Genomic DNA, 24,195 nt, shown 5'->3' with positions numbered 1-24,195 from the left:
CGTTATCGCGCGCGCGGGCTCGTTTCGCTTTATCGCCGGACGGTTAAATGGTAATTTGCTATTTATTTTCCGCGAGGAAAGTCGAGTAATGCGAGCTATCGCCGCGTACCCGGTCGGCTTTGCATATCGACCACCGTCGCAGCTCCGCGCGGCCGAGCTGAAAACTCGAGGCGGCGTTTTCGGCTCGAGCAGCGGAACAGGACAGGCTTTCCCAGGGCTCGGGAGTGCCCCCCCTCCCCCCTCCGACGTTCCGCCGATCGGGAGATAAAGCAAGCTCGGATCCGCGGAACGAAAGAAACTCCGCTCGATTTCGTGTAACCCGTTTAATTGGAGCGCTCCGGCGAACGGGTATTAATTTAGCTTCGATACGTGTCGGCAATAACGACATTGATACAGTTTTTGCCGCGAGCCGACCGGGTGCACGGCGAACCGCGGCCGTGCGGCCGCGAGAGGCGAGGAGGGGCGGGAGGGGGGAGAGGGGTCAGCGGCGAGCTAATTTCAACTTAATCGTCGTCTTATCGCAATTTACCGGAGCATAAGTGAGCCTTAATTGACTCGATCGCTCTACAAGGACTGGCCTGTTCCCCGGCTTGAACCACGGGGCACAAAAGGCGTTCGCCGGCAAAAAAGTTCGACTCGAACCGGCGCGTTTCTCGGCGGCGGAATGCGCCGGACGGTTCGGCTCGGTTCGGCTCGGTTCGATTCGGTTCCTAGAAAGTTCGTACGCGAGATCCACCTTGCTTCGATCGCGACGGCCCGATCACGCTGGATCCTCGAACGCGATCGAGCGAGAGCTCCCGGCAATTCTGACTGCGGGACCGGCTCAATGAGCCGGTGTCCACGGTCGCGCACCCCGTGTGTTTACACACCTTTCGCCGCGAGAACGAAGCTGCGATTGGCCCTGCATCGTTTGCCAGAGTACACGCAGGCTTGGACAAGCTCGTGAATAGATTCGCGAGGGACGATTGTTTAACCCTTCGCGCTCCACGCGTTTCTCGAGAGAAACTGTGAGATTCGCAACATTGCGAGAGCTTGTTTACGTAATGCTAATTTACGATTACAGTAATGTCTTGCTTATTGACGCTGAGATTGCGCACAAAAATAGTCAATTTGGGAAGAGGAGATACGATTATTCGAGCCTTGCGGCTCGTTTTTATAGTTGTTGACAATCGATAACCATAAACAGCTAGTCACAAGGCTTGAACAATCGATACGATTGTTCCAAAATTGTCCATTTTTGTGTGTCCACGAAAAGATGTGCCAGAGTTGCTGGTAGATAGTACAGTAATGTCTCTCTAATTGACGCTCAGATTAGAGCGTTATTAGAGGTTACTATCTACCAGCAATTCTGGCACATTTTTGGAGCAAAGCGCCTGAGATAAAGAAAGTCTTATTTCGAGCGGAAAAGATTACACGTCCTTGCGATAGCGTTTGATTTTATTCATTTTATGTTGCCAAGTATAGAAATAGGCAAAAAATGTTTTAATCATAATGGTATCTACTTAACATTGTACGAGGTCAGTGCATCGACATCGTGAATTGTGACCGAAATTTCCAAGCAGCAAATGCATCCTTATCGAAATGGGTAAATTTACTATTAACACGTTCCGTGCCACGTGTACCATCGATGGTACACGCTTGCATGTTTACTTAGTGAACTGAACAAATTGTTTACAAGAAATTTAGAACCGAAGAATCAATTTCCACCGCAAGAATGGGCGTTGATAAGTTTTTGTTACGTTGTTATGTGTACGAGAATTAATAATTGCACGTGATACATCAAGTTTTAGTAAAATATCAAAGTGTGAAGATTCGAGTAAAAAAAGCTCGGCACGGAACGTGTTAATGATATTCTTCACAATTCTTAAATAAATATATCCCTCGTGTTCTTTGACGCGATTTATTATAAAATTAGCATCGCGAATCGTCCGTTGAATTCTGTTTGGATACGGAATTATTGAAACAAAAATATCTTTTGCGCGATTTTGCCGGAATTTTTTTATCGTTAATCTTCGCTGGAATCGACTCGATTAATAATTAAATTAAATTAAAAATTAGTAAATATTCTTCGAACGTTCTAAAATAAAGTTGAACAGCGTTTTTCTGAAAAATATCACTACCAGCGATTCCGGCACATTTTTGGAGCAAAGCGCCCGAGATAAAGGAAGTCTTATTTCGAGCGGAAAAGATTACACGTCCTTGCGAAAGTGTTTGATTTTATTCATTTTATGTTGCCAAGTATAGAAATAGGCAAAAAATGTTTCAATCGTAATGGTACACATGCTAAGCACGTTTTCACTACAAATAACAATTGCCAACGTCGACAAAAACATAGCATCTTCGGTGTAATCATGCTAAAAACATGAAATGACGGATGCCTCCATAGCGGAGCCGACCGGAGCGCTAAAGGTTAAAATAATATGGAAATTCGGTGGAATAGGGCAAATTCCGATTTGAGAGAAAATTCAGCCTGAATTTCCTTAGAATTGTGTCGGAAGATTCTGATGTTGCAGAAAGCGTTGCTAATGAGCCGAGGAAATAATGTAAAAATATTTAGATATTCTAACAGTTTTTTGTTTGTTTGTTTTTCCCGGTCTGTGTTTTACCTATCTACGTCGAGTATCGATGCATAAAATCATACGCTCCTCGGAATGAATGGTTAATTATGGGCGAGCGGAATGCGAGTTCTGTAACGTTCCGACACAAATATTAACCCGATACGTTTCGGGTTTGCATCCGGCTTGAATACGTAATAAAGACGAAGTATTAAAGACAACGATGAAAAAAAGAATGTTTAATGCTCGATGTGTGTTCGTGCCACTCGATCGTGCACGCGGACACTATTTGCATGCGTATGTAATTATTAGACCGCGGACTTTATGAATTTATAAAGGGAAACGATTAGATCGTATCGCGAAACAGTGAAAATATTTAAAGAATTTCAAAATGCTGCTACGATTACTTTTTCAACTGATTAATATTCTTCGGGAACGTAATAAATGTCTACCGTGTATTTCGCTCCTGTATCTTGCAATTAGCGACGACAATTTTTATTTTTGCATAAAAATCCACGGTCTAGTAATTATATCTATTAAAGACAAAGATTAACGAATGCTTAATGTTCCGACTTGTTCGAGCAACGGACGACATGCTTCAACTGGACGCGTTATGGAAATGAAGAACAACTTACTTCGCGAAGAGACACTTCCATTCTCACCCAATATTTCAGTCGTCTATAACCACGGTCGTTTAGAAAACCGCGATAACTGCGAGCGAGCGGCTAATGACATCAATAACATCCACTCATCCGACAAGATACTTGAACGATCTTTCTGATTTAGATCGCTCCGATCTAATCCTCGATTTCTGATGTCTTTTGCATCCAGTGCGCGCTCGTTCCCGTAATGGATCGACAGTTTCGAGTCGGAGAACGTTTGTCACGGCAATTTCATCGAAAGAAAGATCCGCGAACTGCACGCGATAGACGCCGGTACGTGCTGCGAACACAATTACCCGGGAAGCCATTTTGAAACGGATGAAATCAGTGGAAGAAGACCATCAAACATAGATCAAACGCGATACATTCGTCCGGCGCGCCGGAGATTGCGGATCTTCGCGCGTTTATGTCATGTTCGAGTTAACGAACCACGAAAGAGCGCTTCTACTACGAAAGAATAGTAAATCCTTCGCGTTACCAGCAGCGAACGTTTCTCTGGTTTCGGTTTCGAAGCGAAAATAATCCGCGGAAGCGAGGAGATCGCATAAAGAAAAAAAAAACAGAAATAAAACCTAGCCGTCGATTCCGACCGTCGAGATCAAATCAATCACGATCCGGTATCGCTCGAGCGTCGTATCGAGCTCGACATAATAACGATAACATTGTTACAGTTGCTGAAAAATAGACGGCAGATTTTTCTGACAAATAAAAATCGATTACGAGACAGAACACCTTTCGGTTGTTTTTACTTACTAGTAATTTTAGTTACTCGAAAATAATAAATAACAATAGCTCCTGAATATTCGCTTTAACCGTGTTCTGTCGTAAACATAGAATCGAAAATAAACAACAATCGACTCACTGTGCGATCTCTCGTTGTCTTCGGTCGCAGAGTCCGCTTCCTCTACGTCGACCAGGCTCCGAATGCTGAAAACGCTCTTGGCGACCCGCGTCTTCTGAAGGTCACCGACGCCCTCCGCGGCCCTCCTCGGCGTGGTGCTCAGGTCCATGGTATAGTCCTCGGGATCCGTTCTCACTGTCGTTCCAAGGTAGCGGAAACGATCCTCGGCGCAACGGGTGCGGTAAAATGGAGGAGCTCACGCGTCCTCGATCACTGTACACATCGGCACCACGGCATACCGATCGCTGCGCGTCGAGAAACGTGTCCCGGTCGTGCGACTCGCGCGGTGATCCACGTAAAAGCCGGCGACCCGAACAAAAGTTTCCTCATTCAGAGTATACAAAGAAAATCGTTGCCGTCCGATCAACGGCCGATCGCCCTCTAACATCTATTCGTTGGTCGATGCACCAGAGATTCCGAGCACTCGCCGATCGCCGCGCATCTCATGCCGCCGCGCCGAAAGGATGCCAATCTGGCCCGATGATCAACGCGATCGCGGTATCTCGCGTATTCTTATCGTGAATTCCCGACGGAATACCAGCGCAATATTCGACCGACCGGGGAGCCTCGGCTACGTCGGAAATTTGATACTTATCCGCGGCGGTCGATAGCGCGGATTTTATCGCGATCCGAATCTTCTTTGCTCCCAGAACTCGGTCCTCCGGAATCGAACGGGGCAGACGGCCGCCTGGATCCAGCCAGAAAACCAGGAACTACTGCTATTAATGTTGCTGCTGCTACTCGCGATCGATCTGGTTGTTCGCCGGTTGTCCTCGGCGACGCGTACCATCGCAGACTGAAGAGACAAAATCGTCGCGAATATGTCGGGCAATAAGCCGGCGATTGTGTACCAACACGTCTGTCTCTGTTACCTGGAAATATCAATGAACCCGCGGCTCGTTGTTGCGTTTACCGATCGAGGTCCCTCATTCACGGGATTAGCCTCGGCCGGCCCGGCGACGATCTCCGGCGATCTCGGGTGATCTCGGTGCCACGGATCGGCGTGATCTTGTTTCGTGGTGGTCCCGCGCGGGCCCCCGAGGATGGGTCACACTCCGCGGCCGCGAGGACGGAAGGCCCAGGGCCCGAGGTTGTCCATGACGAGGTGGTTCGTCGCAGGAGCCCAGGCGCCGGCGGCCGTTTGACAGGTGAGCCCGAACAGGTGAGAGAGGACGCAGCGCGAGGCAAGTAACACGGTGCCACGCGACTACCTGACGAGAACCAGTGCCCGGCAGCGGCGAGCTAGCACACTCGTATCGCGAACTCCTGTTCGGCAATGTTCGCGCTCGCGTTCCCTCCACCTGGAGAAGGTCGAGCTGCGTCAAGGTGGTGCTCGGCCTAGGTAGAGGGGAAGGTGGATCGATGGGAACGCCTTCCACGAACAAAATGGAGTTTCCGAGGGGTCGGAGCTCCGCCTACCGTGATCCACCCACGAACGTTCCTCCCCGCGGATTCCTCTCGGCCGTTGGATCAGCCTACCGAGGCTGCTCTTCGCGAGATCCCATCGGGATGGTGATCCCCGGGTTCTCCGTATTGTTCCGGGGGCCTTGGCGCGCGAGATTACGAGAGCCTCGCGACGATTTTTTGTTGACACCGAGACGATGCTGGAACAAGAAGCGTTCGTAGTTCGGAGGATCGCCATCTTGAGGAGAACGACAGGTTGTTCACCTTGGTGCGACGTTGAGGTCCTTTGACCTCGGGACGTTTCGTTCTTTCGATTATCGTCCGCGCCGATCAAATATTTTCACATGGTTTTCTCAATGGTGGCTCTGAATTAACGACGCGTGCTTTTTAACATTCCGGAGGAAGCAGAGGGCGTACGAGGCTTCCTAAAACGAAGAATAAATTTAAGCCAGCATTCTTAGCGCGGAATAAACAATGACGTGTATCGATGTGCAACGATAGAATAATAAATAGGACATCCTTACGTCGAACACGGTAACGAAGAACCTGTGGAACCACTTCGCTGACCATTGGTAACCTTTAGAGCTGTCTATTAACCGACGATCATAACATGTGTTAATGTAATAGAAACCTAATTATCTGGAATTCTTGGAATCGGCGCAACGTCGATCAATCAAATGTGCCAAATATTTGGTTCACACCCCTATTTTCTCCTTTGGTATCGCTTTGAAACGTACTTAACCACTTCAACGTTTGACGCGGGTGCGACTGTGGCGTTTCTTGTGGAGAAAATCTAAAGCTTATTTCGGGGTGCGGACAGCGCCACTCGAGATGGTGGCAAAACGCTCGAACTGTTAGCCAAAACTGACTATCGGTAATTTGGCTAACGTTTGAGCGTTTTGCTACTGTACCGACCGACGTTGTACGGACATCGATATATGCTTCAATTTTTCTCCACAATCGGCGCCACAGTCGCCCCCGAATCGGCGTCCCGATGTGCATACTGCACAAGTCGCCTAATTGAATTAATTATGGCAAAATTTGGAGCATAAAAACCTGAACTGAGGATACAGAATTATATCCGAGAGAAAATATTGTAAAACATAGTTAAATTACTCTTCGAAGTTTGGTTAACGCTTATGTTCATTAATTATACTTTGCATTGATGTTCCCTTTTCCAACGCGATATCGATGCAGCAGATTCTTCCAAATAGTTCCGTGATCTTGGTTTACTTTTTAATTGCCTAACTTTACCATAATTAATGTTTTTAAATGTCCTGCATGCGTTAGAGTGAAAATGTGAAAAGAAATCTTTAGAATAAAATCATTGTACTAGATTTTCATCCTACTTTCCGTACTTAAAAAGTATAGTAAAAAGATATATATACCCATTCATCTATTGCTCCGTTTTTCATTCCTAATTCATAGTTGAACAGTATCTGTTCTGGATATGGAAAGGGGATCCCCATAGAAATAACAACATCGATTAGACATGCGGAGATTTTCTCGATTTATTTTATACACTGTAGCCTGTAATTTTTTTAAATATATTACGTGCGGCGTATTTAAAATTATCAATCGGGCGAGCAAGCATTTGGAACAGATCAGCTTCTCCTCGAGCATGGAGAGACCGGTTGGATATCAAGGATCTAGGTCTCTCTGCGATTAGGGGCTAAAAGAGCTTCGGTTTTTCGGTGGGCCTGCGATAATACTGTCCGTGACGGAGCTTCAAGGTGCTCCAAACGTTTCGACGACGTGTCCTTCCTCGCCCGATTCAACGAAAAATGGGAATCCTTCGGTTTCGAGCGGATAGGAACACCTGGAGTTCGTGATTTTGAACACTGTGGTCGTCAACTGAGACCAAAGAATGAAACTTTGGATGTGAGTCTGAACAGTCAGGATCGGTCAGAAGAAGAAGATGTTGATGATTATGAACTGGGAATCGAGAAATAATTTAAATTGAAACAAAAACGGTAAATAGTTCGGAACGCGTATATCGACGAAAATTGAAGCGTTCTACTCGAACGAAATCGAAACGATAAAGGACACTGAGGATGGAAGGTTGAAGAGTTCGAAGGACTCTGAGGAGAAAGAAGGATGATGACCTGGGGATACGGGAATAAATGTAAAGAAAAGGGGGCGACGGTTCAGAACAGAAAAATAAACGCGTTCCACCCGAACCGATTCGAAGCAGGAATCTACGGTCGAAGAAGCTCGACGTTCTGGCAGTGCTGTTCCTCCCTTCGAGACAATTTTCGAGAGTTACCCCTTACGTGAGAAAAGGCTTGTCCGCATTACATAGACACAGAGAGAGAAAGAGAGAAAGAGAGAAAGATAGATAGAGAGAGAGAGAGAGAGAGAGAGAGAGAGAGAAATTAACGTACATCTTTGGCACAATAAATACGAATACACAGTATACTCATCTATGGTCGGTGTCTCGCCAATGGTTCGCGACTCAGCGATTTTGATCGGCAAAGAATCACGCGGGAAAAATAAAATTTAAAATGTACCGGCCACCAGCGGGACACCGAGGTACAAACGCTCGGTTCCTGATCGATCACCACGCGTGAGATCCTTCGAGTTTTCCTTGCGCGCGAACTCACTCGTCGAACGAAAAGAAGGAAGGAAACGAAACAAACGATCCTGAACGAACCTTGCGACGCGGGGGTATCAAGGATAATTACACTTAGCACCTAACGGGGTTCTCGTTGCGATGATTATTACTAAATCCCGACGGCGCTCGATATCGAGTTACGCGTCTCCGTTCGAAAATTATGATTAGGGGCGTTCGCGAAACGCGGTACAATAAAATCGCGGTCCTCTCGGCTCGCGTGAAATCAGTTAATACCTAGGCCTTAACTATATGCAAACGCACGTTCGAACGATTCAAGGAGGATCCTTCGACGGGGGTCGTCGTCGACGGTCATCGTCGGCGACTCGCATTGAAAAATTCCTAACTAACTTATCCAACGGTCTCGCGCGGAGACCTGCCTACCTTGCTGTTGTCGATCACGTTCGCGTTTTCTTTTTTTCATTCCTTCGAGACTAAGAGAACACGGGCAAAAGTCCAGCTTCCTCGTTGGGTGTGCTTGTCGTCTATTAATCAAATCCTCGAATACAAAGTGGAACGGAGAAACCGAACGGTGGGTTACTAGGGGTTGGTTTCATCGATGTGGGTTGAGGTACGTCGGGGGTTGATCGAGGGGGATGGGGGGTTGTCTGCACGTCGAGAGAATTTCGATGTCTTCGCGGTTTTGATTCGAGTATTGTTACACGTTACGATATAGAAACGTCGCGCGATTAATTCCTAACAGAAAGCGAGAGCTGCACCCCTGGCAAGAGGCGTTCGATCGGGCGATTCGATTCGACGTTAATAATTATTCAGACATTTGGCGTCGTGAGATTCGTCGTACATGAAACGAGTGCTAACAGAAAATTGATCGTGTTCGACATTGGTCTGAGAAAGGGAGTCCTCCCTGTTGCCCAGAGACCTAGAAACTTTGCAAATCGCTTTCACAAGCCCGCGGGGCAGTGCGTCGTTTAACTAGGTGCAGACACGACGTGCAGAAATTCGTTCGCACACCTAACATATTCGATAGAAGCGCGAGAACGTTTACAATTTTTCTATCATATAAGCTTCCTAAACACTGAAACGAATCTATCGCCGAGCATAATTTACGATCGAACGTTTCCTGCCAGCGGTGGTGTGCCGTATGTCGAGATCTATCGCTGTTTGATTTTCTAGCATCGGCCCTCGGTTCCTCGACGAGTGGCCTCCGCCGCTAATTATACGCTAGTCCTGTCCCTCCTCCGTACAAAGATACGCCTGTCCTCCGATACAAAAGTTTCGTAACACCTAATCGAATGTCATGACTTGATCGCACAGTCTATCCTCGACTACTCTACAGCCTGGGGTGGTTCTCGCTGCGCGCGAAACGAGGGAGAAGTATAAAATTGAGTCTCTGTCGTCGTCCTGCTGGTCTTTCTGGTTTCTCTCCGGAGACTCGACCGATCCTGCCTGGGTCACGATCGAGCAGGATCACTGGTAGCCACCGAGGATCGCGATCCTGCGACCGGCGATCGTCTCAGTCCGCGGAGGCATCGAGCGAAGGGGACTGTCGGTCTTTGTGGGGCACGCGCCAGCATGGGGCCCCGTTGCTCCACAGTTCCATCGCGCCGTTCCATCGCAATGAAAACGTGGCAGCCGGGTCCTCCTTTTTCCTGGGCCCGATCGACCCGATCGAGTCCCGCGGGCTCGATTATATCGTCTGGCGCTAAGCGGGCACGTGGTTCGGCACGCTCGACGAGGACGTTTGCAAAGGCGACCGCGTCTGATGGAACCTCAGCAGCTCCGACACCGTCACCGCCACGCGCACCACGCCTCTGCCACCCTCCAGAACGTCGCTAGCGCAGCACACCAAATTCTGCAAGCAATCGTCGTCCGAATAATTTATCTTTGCCTTAGGAGCATCGTTGGAGATTGGGCACAAAAATACAGAGCAATGATCGTATGGTATATGGTTGTTACCAAAGACAGTTTCAATGGTTTAGAAGAACTGTTGAAGGCTTCGACGTTTTTGGGCTGGCTTGTGTTTACTAGTGGTACTCTGGAGGTTTTGATGTCGGTACTCTGATATTGTGGATACTTGTGCAGGATCATTTTTTTTGCCGGTTCCCTGCAAACCTTTAAACGTCAATCGCATCATTTTATCATCGACGCAGCCCGTTTATCAATGAATAGTAATGATTTTGCTGATGCTCGAAGAGTAACAGTACAATCCAGAACCAATTTCGTTCATCGTCTTCAACAGTTACTTCTTCATAAGATATTGCAACTGCCTGTTCCTTTTTTTTGGATAACGCAATATGAAACAATGAGAGTTAGCGATAGTCGTTTCAACGTGACCGATTTTAACCCTGCTGCGTTTTCATTCATTTAACACCGTTGTCCCTTTCTTAGTCGCATTTTTAGTTCTCCGAAAATAATGTCTTACTTGAAAAATCCATACACAGGGTGTCCCAAAAATATCAATGTCAAATGGCAATCCGGAAATGGGGGATTCCCGAGGTCATTCGAAGTAACTTTTCCCTTAGCGAAAATGCGATCCGCGGCTTTGTTTACGAGCTATTAACGAAAAACACTGACCAATGAGAGGCGAGCTCGTCTAACGCTAGGCGGACGCCTCGCGTCAGCCGAGCTCGTCGCTCATTGGTCAAGATTTTTCGTTAATAACTCGTAAACGAAGCCGCGGATCGCATTTTCGCTAAGGAAAAAGTCACTTCAAATGACTCGAGGAACCCTCCATTTCAGAGACATTGTTGGGAAGAATGTTTCATCGATATGTGCTAAATCTAACCTAAAGGTCGCGGCAGGGTTAAACGTGAATCGTGGCAAGTATCGTGAACAGTGTAATTTCGTGTACGTGTTTGAAGCATTTCTGGACGTTGTCGAATATATCGAGACCGTGTTTATGATAGTGTGACATTGTGCTGAATCTGATTCTGTTTTACGATGCATCCGAGATGACTGTCTAGATGAGTATCGTCGTTCAGCATCAATTTTACCAAAAGAATATTTTATTATCAGTGGAAATAGTGTTACAATCGTTATCGGTTAGTCGTACAATCGATGTTACAGAGTACGTTTCTCGAATGCAAAATGCTTTCCAACGACCAATGTGATTGCTCGGGACCGATCGGAATAGTCTGACCGGTCGCGATTCGTAGATATTTAGGTCTGGCAGTTGTAAATTCTCATTGTGCGTCGCGGTTCAGAGATTGGGCGCGAACGAGTTCGCGGTTCGCCGTGGAATCGTTTTACAAAATGATATGAACGAGGGACATGGGGTGTCGCAATTAATACTAACGCTTCCCGATCAATCCTCTACGTCGACGTGGAGTCTGAAGGACTATGGAATATCGTGTAAAAACGACACACACTGTTACATTCCTCGGAATCGATGAAAGTAGAAAAAGATATTATTTTCCATTTAGATCTGCGGTTCGGTCCAGTTAACGCAAATAAAGTGCACATCGGTGCAATCGAAATTGACGCGAACGCTTAGAATGTCGAATTTGTGGGATGAAGAAGTTGGCTCAGAGTCCACCTCGGCGGTCAAGGATTAGATCCAAGCTTCGATTAGGCCATTGGCGAAATCCGCGAACTCGTTCGGCAACCCAACGATGGCCATTTCTAGAGGCAAAATATTGTAATTCGTTTCCACGGATCGATCGATGGATCTGATTGACGATCGATCGGTGGAACGCAAATCGAATAGGAAGAAAAGCTTTCCTATCTCGACGATCGTAGAAAAAAGCTTAAGCTGACAAAAAAAAGACAACAAGATAAAAATAAACGAAGCACCGATTTTTTTTAGAGCGATCGATTCAAGCTCGTTAATTCGATTAAGTACAATTTGAGAAACAAAAATATGTCCAAAGAGGGATGTAGCTTCAACGTACCATATATCTGTGTTCATACAATAAAGTATGATATAATATTATAATAATAATAATAATAATAATAATAATAATAATAATAATAATAATAATAATAATAATATGTGTATATATACACACTATTTACTCTCTCATTCACACGCGCGTTCATTCACTCGTTGTGCCTTTCAGATCTTTACAAAAATTATACAATTATACAAGCTAATGCAACGGAATGATTTTGTTCTGTTCGGTCTCGTTATCACGCGTCTCATCTACTATCATTGCAACGAGAGTAGAATCGACGATGCAGCCTCTAAACGGAAGCGACAAACTAATCGTCGGATAGAGGAATAATAATTTAAAAAAAAAACAAAACAAAAAAAACAAAAGGAAAGACCAGAGCCGCGGCAGTTGTTGCAGCGAAGAACGTCGTCAAGATAGACGAATGATAAATTATCGTGTAGATCCAGTCTTACGGTTGCGATTCGATACGATGCGCTGACGCGTCTTCTTCGATCCTGATCGAAGTAATACTGATTGGGGAAACCACGGGAACCCGTCAGCGCTCGAAACAGTCGATTAAACGACGACGTCGATTCGACGGAAGTAAGCGGAAGAGACGAGGAACATAGACGAACTAAAAAAAAAACGAGATTAAGTAACCGGCTACTTAAGCGTCGACGTAAACCGTGTTAACACGACTCGAGAGGGTATATCCGGATCGACGTTTTCCGGCGTCATCTAAAACAATGAAATGTCTAAGATTCGTCTCTGCAATGATGTCCAAAAAATGTCAAAAATTCTGAAAGTTGCGACGACTTTTGGATTTCGGATTTTTGGTGCCGGTGAAATCGTCCGCCGCGGATGCTTCCGCTTGATCGTCTGCGCGCGGCGCATCTGATTTTGATTCCTTTTCGTAGAGAAATTTACGAGCGTCGTTGTATACACGGACGAAAGTTCCGTGCCAAGTTCCGCGGAAGAAGGTTCCGCGGTTTCATGGGGGAAAAAATCCCAAAGTCGACGTGGAACGGAACGCGCCCCCTCAAGCGGGAAATAAGAAGGAAACTATAAAAGAGCTGACTAGAACCGGGGATTAGTAACACTTACGATTATAGAAGTAATACCGAGGACTAGAAGCGGACCAACGATTTTGTCGGCGATCGACGCGAAACGCGTGTACGCAGCGGAAATGGAACTTATCTCGATTCGAAGCGGCGCGGTGCTTGGGATTCCTTGGAAGATATAGCTCACCGCAGTGAGCGACCATAAGTTGGTGCGCTCGTTATCTCGACAGCGAATACACGTACGTTTACCATAAACTCGGGATACAACGAGATTCGTATAAAAACGATAATGATACGCTTTGGAGAAACTGGCTGCGAGCCTAGCTGTCCGTAGACCGTAATGAGAAAAGCCGTTCGTTTCACGGGGAAACTCCTTTGTGCGTGTTCCTCGGAGAGAATTGGGCAGGCGTTTGGCACTGTACCTTCGTGAAACGTGTCGTGACCGTTCTGCGGCGACCGATTTGCGATCACCGCGCTGCCAATTTCTCGCGTTTTCTGTCGCACGTGGAAGCAAGAGAGACAACGCAGAGAAGCTCGGGTGAACTTCTAAAATTGCCAGATATATTTACGTGAAACGGCAGACTGGCGACAACAAATCGGCAGCCGCAGTTAACGCTAGAACCACCGAGCCCCGACTAATTTATATTGTTTCGCAACAATGACAAGATTGAATTTATTCAAACTTCCTAGGACTTTAATTATAATATGTGCTTGAATTATATACGAAATTCCTTTAAAAATTCGTAACGAAAACATTTTTATGGTATCAGCAGTTTTGTGAAAGACAAAATCAGAAACCGGTCATTTTGACCGATTTGGTAGTTCTAGCGTTAAGGTCCGAGCGTTATTGATTGCGTGAGCCAGAGTTGGGAAAATTCTTTTATCTTTCGTTCGAAAAGAACGCGCGTCTTCAACGGAAGGATCACTTTTGCGTTTGACGTGTTCGTACCGAAATGTTCTGCACGGAAAATGGCAAATCGATTCGTTGGTCCAACTCTGGCCGCGAACCACGCTGCGTCTGAAATTCTGAAATACGAACGTAATCCGGAAGCAAATGTTTCTCGCGACTCGAAGACTCGTCCCCGCGAAAATCCTTACCAACGTAGACACAGTTGTCCCTTACCGTATGAATATATTAGACGTAGAATACGATATACGCGTGCACGCTCTCTAAACCTCTATACGATACACGTACTTTGTCCCGCTCTTTTCCTTCATACTCGCGCGTTTATATGAAAATATGTAGAACATCTTAGGCTACGACCGAATTGCTTGGCCGGTGAAGTGATGTGAATGCTGTCGTTCGTTGCCGTTCCGAAACTGAACGGACCGGGGAGAAACAGAGGAAAAACAGAAGGCTCGGGGATCCCATGAATCGACGCCGAATATCTGCGAGCCTAGACACGTAAAATCAGAGATCTTGAGTTCGATTAAATTTCGGAGTTCCACCGATCATTTTGTTAATGTCTGCAGAATCGGATCGAGAAGAATGGAAATTTAACCACTTGCGCTGGTAAGACGTGCCACGCACGTCGTAATGCTTTTGTCACAGAATTGCCAACGACGTGATGCGATTGTCACAGAAACGCGCATGGCACGTCGGGTGGGATTGTTTGCCAGAGCAGAGATTATCATTGCACTGCGTAGCGTAGAAAAAAACTATTAAAAAAGTCCTAGGTCGAAAATAAATTAATTTAGAAAATATAAATCTTTTTCCGATTTCTCTGAGGCATCGAACACTTTGTGACTCCTCCCAGCGAGTTACACTGGACAGTTCTGGTACACGCTACGGTTAATTTTTTGCCAGCGCAAGTGGTTAATTCGTGGATCGAATCTTTTCCGAATTCCGTCAACTAGAATTGCGGCCACAGTTGCGGTGACTGGCGTCGGTTCGAGGATCCCTTTGTTTTAGCCTCGAGGGACCCGAATCTGGATCGACGCGCCTCCCGCGCGAACCAAGGAGACAACGCTGGAACGAAGAGACCGTCCGAAGTCCGAGTGTGCGTTAAACATCTACGTACCAAAATAGGAAATCCTCGAAACAGAAAGAGATTTCTAGCACCTTGTTGCGAATTCTGTAGTACTCGAAGGCTACCTATCACAGACCCATCAATTCTGAAAGAGCCGTAGGCGATTTCATTTGGTCGAAACGTGTTTAAAAAAATACTACCATCCATATCATTCTCTCATTTGTCTGCTTGAACCGGACCGTCCGGTCGACGGTCCCACGCCGCGGGTGTACTTTCTACCGGTGAATTCCATTCGATTGTTCTGCCATTCGTGTGTCCGGATCGCGAGAGATTCGTCAACAATGATTTAATGATTGAAAACGGCGCGAGAAAATTTTCGACGATCGCATGATGGACCACCCGGTTCCGCCGTTTTCTTTTCGTATAGGAAAAATACTATTATCTCGAGATACGACGGCACAGTCCCCGTTCGACTGTAGCGACCGATCGTTCAACAATTTCAAGTTCGATCCGATACAAGAGCGTTCAGCGGCTTTGATTTCTTTGCGTTCTTTGATTCTGTTATTGTTCGTCGCGAAAACTGACCGGGGCCCGCGTCAAAGAGCAGGACACGGAGACCCCGGTCGGAGGTCTTATCGAAGAGATACACTTATCTATCCTACGCACTACGTAGCGGTTTCTACAACTAGGCGGGCTAAATGTATGATCAAGCTGCCTGCTGACACAACTTAGGGTCTATCGAGTAGTACTTGGGCGCCGGCGCGGCGGCCTCGAGGCATCTATGTCGAAACAGCGACTTTACGCGCGGATAGATGGATCACCGAACAAACCAGCAAACCGGGAGTTCACAAGCGAAGCTAGCGGCTCACCGTTCGATCGATGTGCCTCGATTCGCGGTAGCGGTTCGTTGGGCGAAAGGGCCCAGGCATGGGCGATCCAGAAGGTACGGACTTTGCGGAGAATTCGACGGGAGATCGTCTGTAATCGATTAAATAGTAGTGGCATGTTCACAAGTGGGCACAGTAAGCCTTTAAGCCCCGAATAGGCATGCACGACTTCGTTGCTCTCGGAGTAACTATGTAACCCATGCCTGAGCCAGGAGAACGAGACACTTTCGACCACGATGCGAAGAGTTGCCGACGATCGCCGATTTTTTCATCCCCGATTCGTCCCCTCGGATCGCGGTGTCAGGATTAATTGATGCGCGTTGCTTCGGGCGATTTTCAAAGTAAAAATGCTTAGCAGTTTGGCGTATACGAACGGACGTAAGCGTTCCAGTGCTCGAAAGTCCTGGAAAATGTCACCGAGGGTCGGAATAAGGGCTCGCCGATCGTCGGCATCGATGTCAGCGGGTACTTCTGCGCGACACTCGGTCCTCTGCTCGGCGAAGCGAACGGACGCGAACAAGAAACCAAAGAGGAATGGAGAACAAGGATAGAACTAGAAATACTGAGCCTTGCTCTAAAGGTGCTAAAATGGTGCGAACGAGGCAGGGAGAGTATCGCGCGGCAGTCTGATCGAGCGACTCGACGGCTCGGCGACGATGGCTCGTCGAACGAACGAAAACCCGAGCTCGACGCGCGTCGGACGTTTAATCCCATCTTCGATCGTGCTCTATCCTCCGAGCGTCGATCCGTCGTTTCGCGCTCTGGCGTTCTCGTCTTCCGTCGCTCTTCTCTGTTCGCGGGCTTAGTCGGGGATCGGGAATAGATAGAGCAGAACGAGGGTGGAGAGGAATGCGGCGAAAAGCATCGCGGACAGAACGCGGTCCTGAATCGTACGGGGTGAACCTGCGGCCGACTCTTCGGCATCGTTCGCTCGTTCGTCGCGGAGGAGGAGGAGAGCGGAGACGAGACGCGCCAGAGCCTCCAGCCCGTACGCGTCCATGTAACCCACGTCCATGATTGCGTCCGCGTCCAATAACACCTCCTGCAACACCAACAACGATACTACTCAGTCCCAATCTCTACTTCGCCGCCGCTCGGTCGTGTCTTCTCCGAGCGCAGGCTGCTCCGCCACACCGAGATCATCCATTTAGAGGATGAAGAATCATCCTCTAAGATGGTGATCCCTAAGAGGTCGGAGCAGCCTGCGCGACCCTGCTCTCTCTCCCTAGCCCCTTCTCCCTGTTTCTCTTGCCGAAGCGACACCTTCCTCGAGATCGAATTCACTCGACAGAGACAAAACACGGTCTCTTCGAGGAACAACGAACGGAGATCATCGTTTCGGAGACTGGGCGCGTCGGAACGTCGAACGAACACGTCGAAGAAGGCGGAACGATCGCGAGCATCGATCCGGGGAGGTGCGATCAGGGTAGAAGACTCTCGGGAACCGCGTTGCACAGCGGCTCTCCGACCAGCGACAGACAAGCGAGCACGAGGTGTCTAGGCGCATGCAAAACTACTCTTCAGCGTCTGTTCCCCCGCGATCCTTTCCTCGAACAGCGAAACACGCGCACCGGCAAGAAACTGACCGCGACTCAACCGAACTCGGGGACTGACTAGTAGTTGTTGGAAACATCATGGACAAACGTACCTAACGTCGACGGCGGGTCCTCGTTCGGCGCGAGCGTGGCTACCGCAGAGAAGTGCGTCGGGAAAGACGAAGAGAACATCTAAGAGCGACAGACAAGCGCGCAGAATCTCGGGAGAAGGATCATGGGACAGGAGCGTCTGCTTACCTCGTCTACGCCGATCTTGCGGCACGCCTCCAGGAAGTTGTCCACGTTGCGTCTGCATCTGGCCATCGTCAGCTTGGGCTGCGAATGGAAAAAGTTCGTTTCGATTCAGGGTTCGGAGAAATTTAGACGAACCGATGGCGAGATCGGAGCTCTTACCACTGCGGGCGAAGGAACGTGGATGCTGGCGACCGATCGGGGTCTCACGTGATTTGCCAGATGGCAGAGGACCACTCCGTCCGTTAGCGCCGGGGCTAGATCCTCCGGCAACGCCATCTTCAACCTTGTCTCTATATGCTGAAAATGATTCGAGACTTGTATCGACGATCTTTTTCGATAGTCTTAAATGCAAACTCACGTTTCTGAGCTGCTCTATCAAGTCAGCCTCTTCCTTGGCACGCTCGAACTCCCTTCTCATGGTGAACGAGTACTTCTCCGGCACGTTGCTGTTCCAGGTGACCGACCGAGGAGATTTCGGACTTCCTCCGTTTCTGCTGGGACTCTTGTTACCTGCAGGGCATCGTCGCAATTACATTTTGTCATCGGACGGAGCTACAGAAGGATATACTCTTTCGAAACACCCACCTTCCACGTAACCGACGGCAGTCTTGACTAGTCTTGGGGTGTGTCCAGGGCTAGTGCCCGAAGACAGGATGCTCGTCGAGGTCTTGATGGGCGAGTTAGGCTTCTTGTACGGTTGCTCCAGGTACTTTCCATTCTTGTTGTTGTACTCGTTATTGCTGCCGTTGATGATTGGCGTGTTTTGATAGTTGATGCGCGACGGCGTCACCTTCTGCACCGGTCTCTTGGTAGCGTTCTCCTCGTTGAAGATCTGTTTACCGGTTAAAGCGACCGCTTCCTTGTTATTGCTCGAGTCAGTCTCGTTGCTCTGAGATTCGTTTCCGGGTGGCGTAACCTGCTCACGGGGTCTGTACACGCTGGGCCCCTCGCTGGCCCTTTGTTGTCGCAGGGCTTCTTTGTACTCCCTGAAAGTGCATCGTTCGATCAGATCGCTTGGAATACAATGGAGCAATCGAAAATGTTTGAACACCTCTCGATTCGATACCAGACGTGTTACGGAGCAAATACAACAATGGCGTACATACCTGTAAGTTTGGATGTGGTTCAGAGGCCTCTTCTCGTCCCCGTTCAGCAACGAGGTAGAGGCCGGGGTAGAGTTCTGCAGAGGCGTAACCGGCTGCGTGTTCGTCGTGATCGACTGGGCCTGGCTGAGATGGGAGGTCTCGAGAGGCCTGGAACGAAGCATCGAATTATCAGTCTGTGAACGATTATCAGTGTCTGATCGGCTTAGGAACGGCTCGCTGGCTTACCCCGGCGGCGTAATTGACGCGTGGTAGAGGCCAGAGGTCATCGGTCTCCTGACGTCCGCGCCATTCTCCGAGGTGCTTCTCTCCAGTCTCCTCTTCTCCAATTGATCGTGCAGTATCATCGCCTGCGTAGAGAAAAAGGATCGTAGAAAAAGAAGGCGAGCCTGTGGTGGTTCGCGCCAATCGGAACGTCGCGTTCTTTCAATGGGTTAAGGTCGTTCAACGAGGCTTGAACGACGGCCAAGCGCGCCGCGGCAACACAGATATCATTTCCAAGAGGCAGGGTTCTATTCAATCGCTAAATATAGACGTTGTATCATACGGCTCGGCCCCGGAGCGGGCCACGCTCTCGCGGAAACCTCTGCCGAGTCTGGAGGCCGGACAACCGAAAAATTCAGTTAGCAGCCGAACGAACGGCTCCGTGGTTCTCACCTTGCCGAGTTCATCCTCGAGAGACGTGTGCTCGCCAGGTGAGATGGTGCTCGGCGTTGAGGTCCCGCTACACGATCCGTTCACCACCGCGTGCTCATGCGGCAGAGTGATCGAAAGCGGCGAGCATTCTTGCCGCCACAGACCTCGAATCTCGCCGTCGTGCACCTGCGCGCAAAAACGTGTCCAGCAGGAGGTACTACGGGAAATCGTCGACATCGTGCGTGTGTTTGCTGTGTTTTATTTATCAGTGTATCTGTTTGTTTCTACATGAGCGGTAGCTAGAGTTGTTGGCGCATTCGTTCGAACAGTCTGTGATCGTTTTAGCGTAGCAGGAAGCTAAAAGTGACTCGGGAGACTTTACAAATCACCGAAAATTATTGTATCGTAAACAAACAATTTTCAATAAAACATGGTACCTCTGTTAGTTAGTTCATGAAAATGGAGTTAGTCGCGTGCTTTGACCGCGGTCACAAATTCTTCACAGTTCCCAGTGCCCTGGATATCTTAGCGGTTCGAGGATCCTGTTCTACATCGGATCGAAGGTATCTACAGGATCGAAGGTATCTACAGGATCTACAGGATCTAAAGGATCTACAGAGTCCCGGCTGTCGAACAGCATGCGGTGCAGCCGGTGAAGGAATCGCAGAGTGAGGAAAATTGCTAGAACAGGGGCTAGGAGACTAACCGCGCTGTGAATTTCTTGGGACCAGCGTTTGTCGACGCCGTCGCTGGTGCTGTATCCACTGTCGACGTTGTGCCGTCTGTGAGACCTCGTGTCCAAGGTCGCGTGTCCTCTAACGTCCAAAGGTGTCCTCCTCCCGCGACCGCCTCTAGCCCTCTCGTGCTTCGCCGCCTGTCTCTCCAGATACTTGAAGATGTGCGTTCGCCCGCGAATGCATAGCTGCAATTTCCATATTAACAATTATTACTGAACGATGCGCTTCGCGGATCATTGTTCGGAGATCGAGCACGTTTGCTCACCGAGGCAGGCGGCGAGGTTAAAGGGTTGTCCGATAGCCGAAAGTCCACTAGGCTCTTCATCTTCCTCATCTCGTTCGGAAGCACGGATATCCGGTTACCGCTGATATCCAGCTTCACCAATCTCAGGTACGTCAGTTCTGCGAACACGATTCGAACGATGACTATTCATCGACGTCTTCTACTTTGGAGAAGCGTTAGAAGATTCCTGGCCAACCTCTCCGATCGTTGCGAGCAATGACTCAGCGGGGGCAAGCAGGGTTAAATCGATACCTATTTATTCCCCCCGTTTCCTTTTTTCATTCATGCACCAGGGGGTTGCCGAACCCCGTCGCATATTAATAAACAGACTGCGGATCTTTACGCGAAATAAAAATTGCCTCCGTAATTTTCAGAACATAGGATCCAAACACTGGTTAATAACGTTAATAAGTTCGAATTAATGCATCGACACAATCGTAGCTTCTTTTAACCTTCGCAACGTTTCAAGTTGTGCCAACGCATTTTTATCATAAACGCATAAGATCCGCAGTCTATTAATAAATAAACGAACGAAGCGTGGAGCCTCTACAGGGTGTACCAAAAATGTCTCTCAATCCGAAAGTGGCGGGTTCCTCAGGTCATTTGAAGCAACTTTTCCCTTTACAAAAATTTTCTCCGAGGCACCATTAACGAGCTATTGACGAAAAACAGTGACCAATTAGAGGCGAGCTCAACTGGCGCGAGGCGACCGAGCCAATGAGCGGAACTGGGCTTCGTGCGCTGATTGGCTGGGCCGCCTCGCGTCAGCCGTACTCGATTCTTATTGGTCACTGTTTTTCGTTAATAACTCGTTAACGGTGCCTCGGAGGAAATTTTTGTAAAGAAAGAAGTTGCTTCAAATGATCCGAGGAACCCGCCATTTCTGGATTAAACATTTTTGGGACACCCTGTATAAAAGAAAACCTTATCGAAGCAGAGGAGAAGTTCACAGGAAAAGTTCATCGCGCGTCGAAGGGACATTCACCCGAGGATTGTGACTCTAAACGTCCTAATCATCTCGGTCAGCGTTGCTCCGTTTCACGGAAGAGCTCGCTTTCGGAGAATCGCCGAAGGTTTCGCAGTATAGCTCACCAATAGGCAGGTGCACGAGCATGTTGCTCCTGAGGTCCAGCGACCTGAGCCTCGCGAGATCGCCCATCCGAGGCGGCAAGCTCGTGATCTCGTTGCAACCGGCGTCGAGCTCGGCCAACGCCGACATTCTGCCCAATTCGTCCGGAAGCGACGCTAATCTATTGTGTGCGACCAGCAACGTTTGCAACGGTAGCCTGCATATCTCCCGAGGTAGCGACGTCAATTGGTTCCGGCTGCGGACAAAAGTTTAATCACTATCGAACCACCTCGGCAGTCGTACGGCGTCCACGCGGTCGCCGTTCAGCTTCTGTCGTCCAAGGACGTACCTAAGATCGAGGTAGTTCAGCGACTGGAGCAACGACACCGTCTCCGGTATTATTCTTATGGCATTGTGGTAGAGGTGCAGCTTCTCGAGGAACGGGAACTCGGTGACCTCCTCGGGCAGCTCCGCGAAACGGTTCTTCGACAAATCTGCAACAAGAAGCCGGTAATTGCTCACTTTGTCCAATCGACGATAACTGAGGAATCAATCGGTATGCGAGCGATACGTGAAATACAGCAGAACCCCTCTTTCATCCGACCTGATCGGAAGGTCATCGATGCCAGAGTTGGGCATTATTCGAATACAATTTTATTCAACTCACGTTTCGAATCGAATTTCATCCGAATATAATTTTATTCGAATAATATATCGAATAGAATTTTATTCAACTTTCATTTCGAATCAAATTTCATCCGAATACAATTTTACTCGAATAATATATCGAATACAATTTTATTCAACTTACGTTTCGATTCAAATTTCATCCGAATATAATTTTATTTGGATTATATATCGAATACAATTTTATTCAACTTACGTTTCGATTCAAATTTCATCCGAATATAATTTTACTTGGATAATATATCGAATACAGTTTTATTCAACTTACGTTTCGAAGCAAATTTCATCCGAATACAATTTTATTCAACTTACGTTTCGAATCAAATTTCATCCGAATACAATTTTATCCAACTCACGTTTCGAATCAAATTTCATCCGAATACAATTTTATTCGAATAATATATCAAATAAATTCTTCGAATAAAGTTTCATTCGTCGTTTGTAATTCGATTAAATTCGATTAAAATATGCTCGACTCCGCTTGTCGAAACAGTTTCTGGATTACAACGCTGAAATACAGCCTCATTGATTCGTAAAACGAATTGTGTTCCAAAATATGCTCTTCCATATATGCAAAATATGTCCTACTACAACTAAAATCTCGATTACTCGAACTAATTACGTCGGCATAGAAGTTCATTTCAGGACAACCTAGCGCAATCTGCATTTTCCAACTTGTACGAACGATTTTCACGGACTCCGGTTCTTTTGATAAACGAATGGTGGCAATCGGTCGAGTTTGCAGTCACAGGAAATGTTGCAACCGATGCAAGAACGTTTGCAGGGGTGTTGTAGTCTTAATCGGCCGTGCCCGAACGGGCCGACGCCCTTTGCCCGACGATTACGCGACCGACCGTGTGCCAATGGTTCCACGTTCCTCGTTTCCACCCTATGGAGTCATCCCTATTTAGACCATGGGCGTGTGCACAGGGGAAACGCGACCATTTCGACAGAATATGTCCTCAACGTATAAAACAGCGCGCGGATGATCATCCAACGCGGGGTAACTTGTTTCGACAGAAGCCAGGTACGTCGTTGATCGATTGGCGAATTTCCTCCTTCCGTAAACTGGATACGCAGGTGGAACACAATTTCCGAGGGTGCGAGGGCGAGCCCTCTTAATTTCCCCCCGATCATCGGTGATTACCGTCTACACTGGGCTCGCTAACTAGCTGACCGCGATAGGGTCGTGGGAGTCGTAACTTTTAGATATTAGCATATTACGATCCTATTATTGCTCTTAGCGCTCAAAGCAAAGACACGTCATTTATGTCGGTAGGAAAGCTTTATGCGAACGTTTACGTCAGTGTGCCAATTAATGAACGCTTAAGTTAATTATCGGTGGAATAATAGAATATACAGATTATATTATTTGGAGGGAATAAAATAAAGTACAGTATAATAGATATAAAATCAAGTAAAATATGTACGGAAAACGAACTTAAAGGTATGAAGTAGTCTCCTGTTTTTTTTATCTTTCTTTTTTTTACCGTTGAACCTGTATTACAAAAGGGCTTATAAAGAATTAGTTAGTAAAGAATAATAATATCAATTTTTCTGTTCTTCGATTCTGATAAGCTGCAAGAACTTTGCAGATCTAGCAGATGGCATTCTTTGCGAAAGAAATCCTCCAGTCTCGGAATAAATCACGGCCTCGCCTTGGTATCGACGGGCTGATCTCCTTACGATCCGATCCACGGAAACAGGATTTGTAGCAAGGATCAGCCAGGCTGACTAGGCGACTTCGGTCGCTCGGTCGAGTGGCTTGTTCGATCGTTAGGCGTGGAACTCGAAAAGTTGGCGCCGAGGGAAACGACGAGTCGAACTGTGTTGCCCGACCAGCTCTCTCCCGGAGGAGTCGGGAACACACAGACGGTAGTTATTGATCAGAAAGGAGGTCCGAAAGCCGGGAGCAGCTGAGCCACCCTTATCCTTTTCCTAGGTTTCGAGGCACTGTGCACGCACGTGGCCGTCGCACCCCATTCATAAGAACCCCCAGCGAATAC

The 24,195-nt window shown here is 47.7% G+C and overlaps 2 protein-coding genes and 1 long non-coding RNA gene across 5 annotated transcripts in view; all 3 read right to left on the bottom strand.

Annotated features, from left to right (window-relative positions):
- Positions 1-5,636, bottom strand: part of LOC117229191 (homeobox protein aristaless) — a 168,892-nt gene extending 163,256 nt beyond the window's left edge. Inside the window, exons 1-2 of the mRNA XM_033485480.2 lie at positions 4,991-5,636; positions 4,080-4,914 (exon numbers count right to left, since the gene is read on the bottom strand). Coding sequence (XP_033341371.2) covers positions 4,080-4,227 — 148 coding nt within the window. The 5' untranslated portion in view covers positions 4,228-4,914; positions 4,991-5,636. The remainder of the gene's footprint in view (positions 1-4,079; positions 4,915-4,990) is intronic.
- Positions 5,637-7,008: 1,372 nt separating this feature from the next.
- Lrch (Leucine-rich-repeats and calponin homology domain protein) overlaps positions 7,009-24,195 on the bottom strand; it is a 45,922-nt gene continuing 28,735 nt past the window's right edge. Inside the window, exons 2-13 of one of the 3 annotated variants that reach the window (XM_076523876.1) lie at positions 21,852-21,996; positions 21,526-21,758; positions 20,416-20,552; positions 20,120-20,335; positions 19,435-19,599; positions 19,006-19,127; positions 18,781-18,927; positions 18,260-18,660; positions 18,033-18,184; positions 17,834-17,971; positions 17,678-17,755; positions 7,009-9,946 (exon numbers count right to left, since the gene is read on the bottom strand). In XM_076523876.1, the coding sequence (XP_076379991.1) occupies positions 9,797-9,946; positions 17,678-17,755; positions 17,834-17,971; positions 18,033-18,184; positions 18,260-18,660; positions 18,781-18,927; positions 19,006-19,127; positions 19,435-19,599; positions 20,120-20,335; positions 20,416-20,552; positions 21,526-21,758; positions 21,852-21,996 (2,084 nt within the window). In that variant the 3' untranslated portion in view covers positions 7,009-9,796. Of the gene's footprint in view, positions 9,947-11,081; positions 16,927-17,677; positions 17,756-17,833; positions 17,972-18,032; positions 18,185-18,259; positions 18,661-18,780; positions 18,928-19,005; positions 19,128-19,434; positions 19,600-20,119; positions 20,336-20,415; positions 20,553-21,525; positions 21,759-21,851; positions 21,997-24,195 lie in introns of those variants that run through there. The other 2 variants (XM_076523875.1, XM_076523877.1) reach the window with 2 other exon arrangements.
- LOC117229107 (uncharacterized) lies at positions 19,657-20,113 on the bottom strand. The gene is made up of 2 exons (XR_004492477.2): positions 19,851-20,113; positions 19,657-19,770 (listed from the first exon to the last, which is right to left on the bottom strand). It is a non-coding gene; the product is annotated as an uncharacterized LOC117229107 (long non-coding RNA).

Source organism: Megalopta genalis, chromosome 7 (assembly GCF_051020955.1).
Source record: "Megalopta genalis isolate 19385.01 chromosome 7, iyMegGena1_principal, whole genome shotgun sequence".
NCBI classification, from domain to species: Eukaryota; Metazoa; Arthropoda; class Insecta; order Hymenoptera; family Halictidae; genus Megalopta; species Megalopta genalis.
This window is presented reverse-complemented; position numbering and strand designations above follow the sequence as displayed.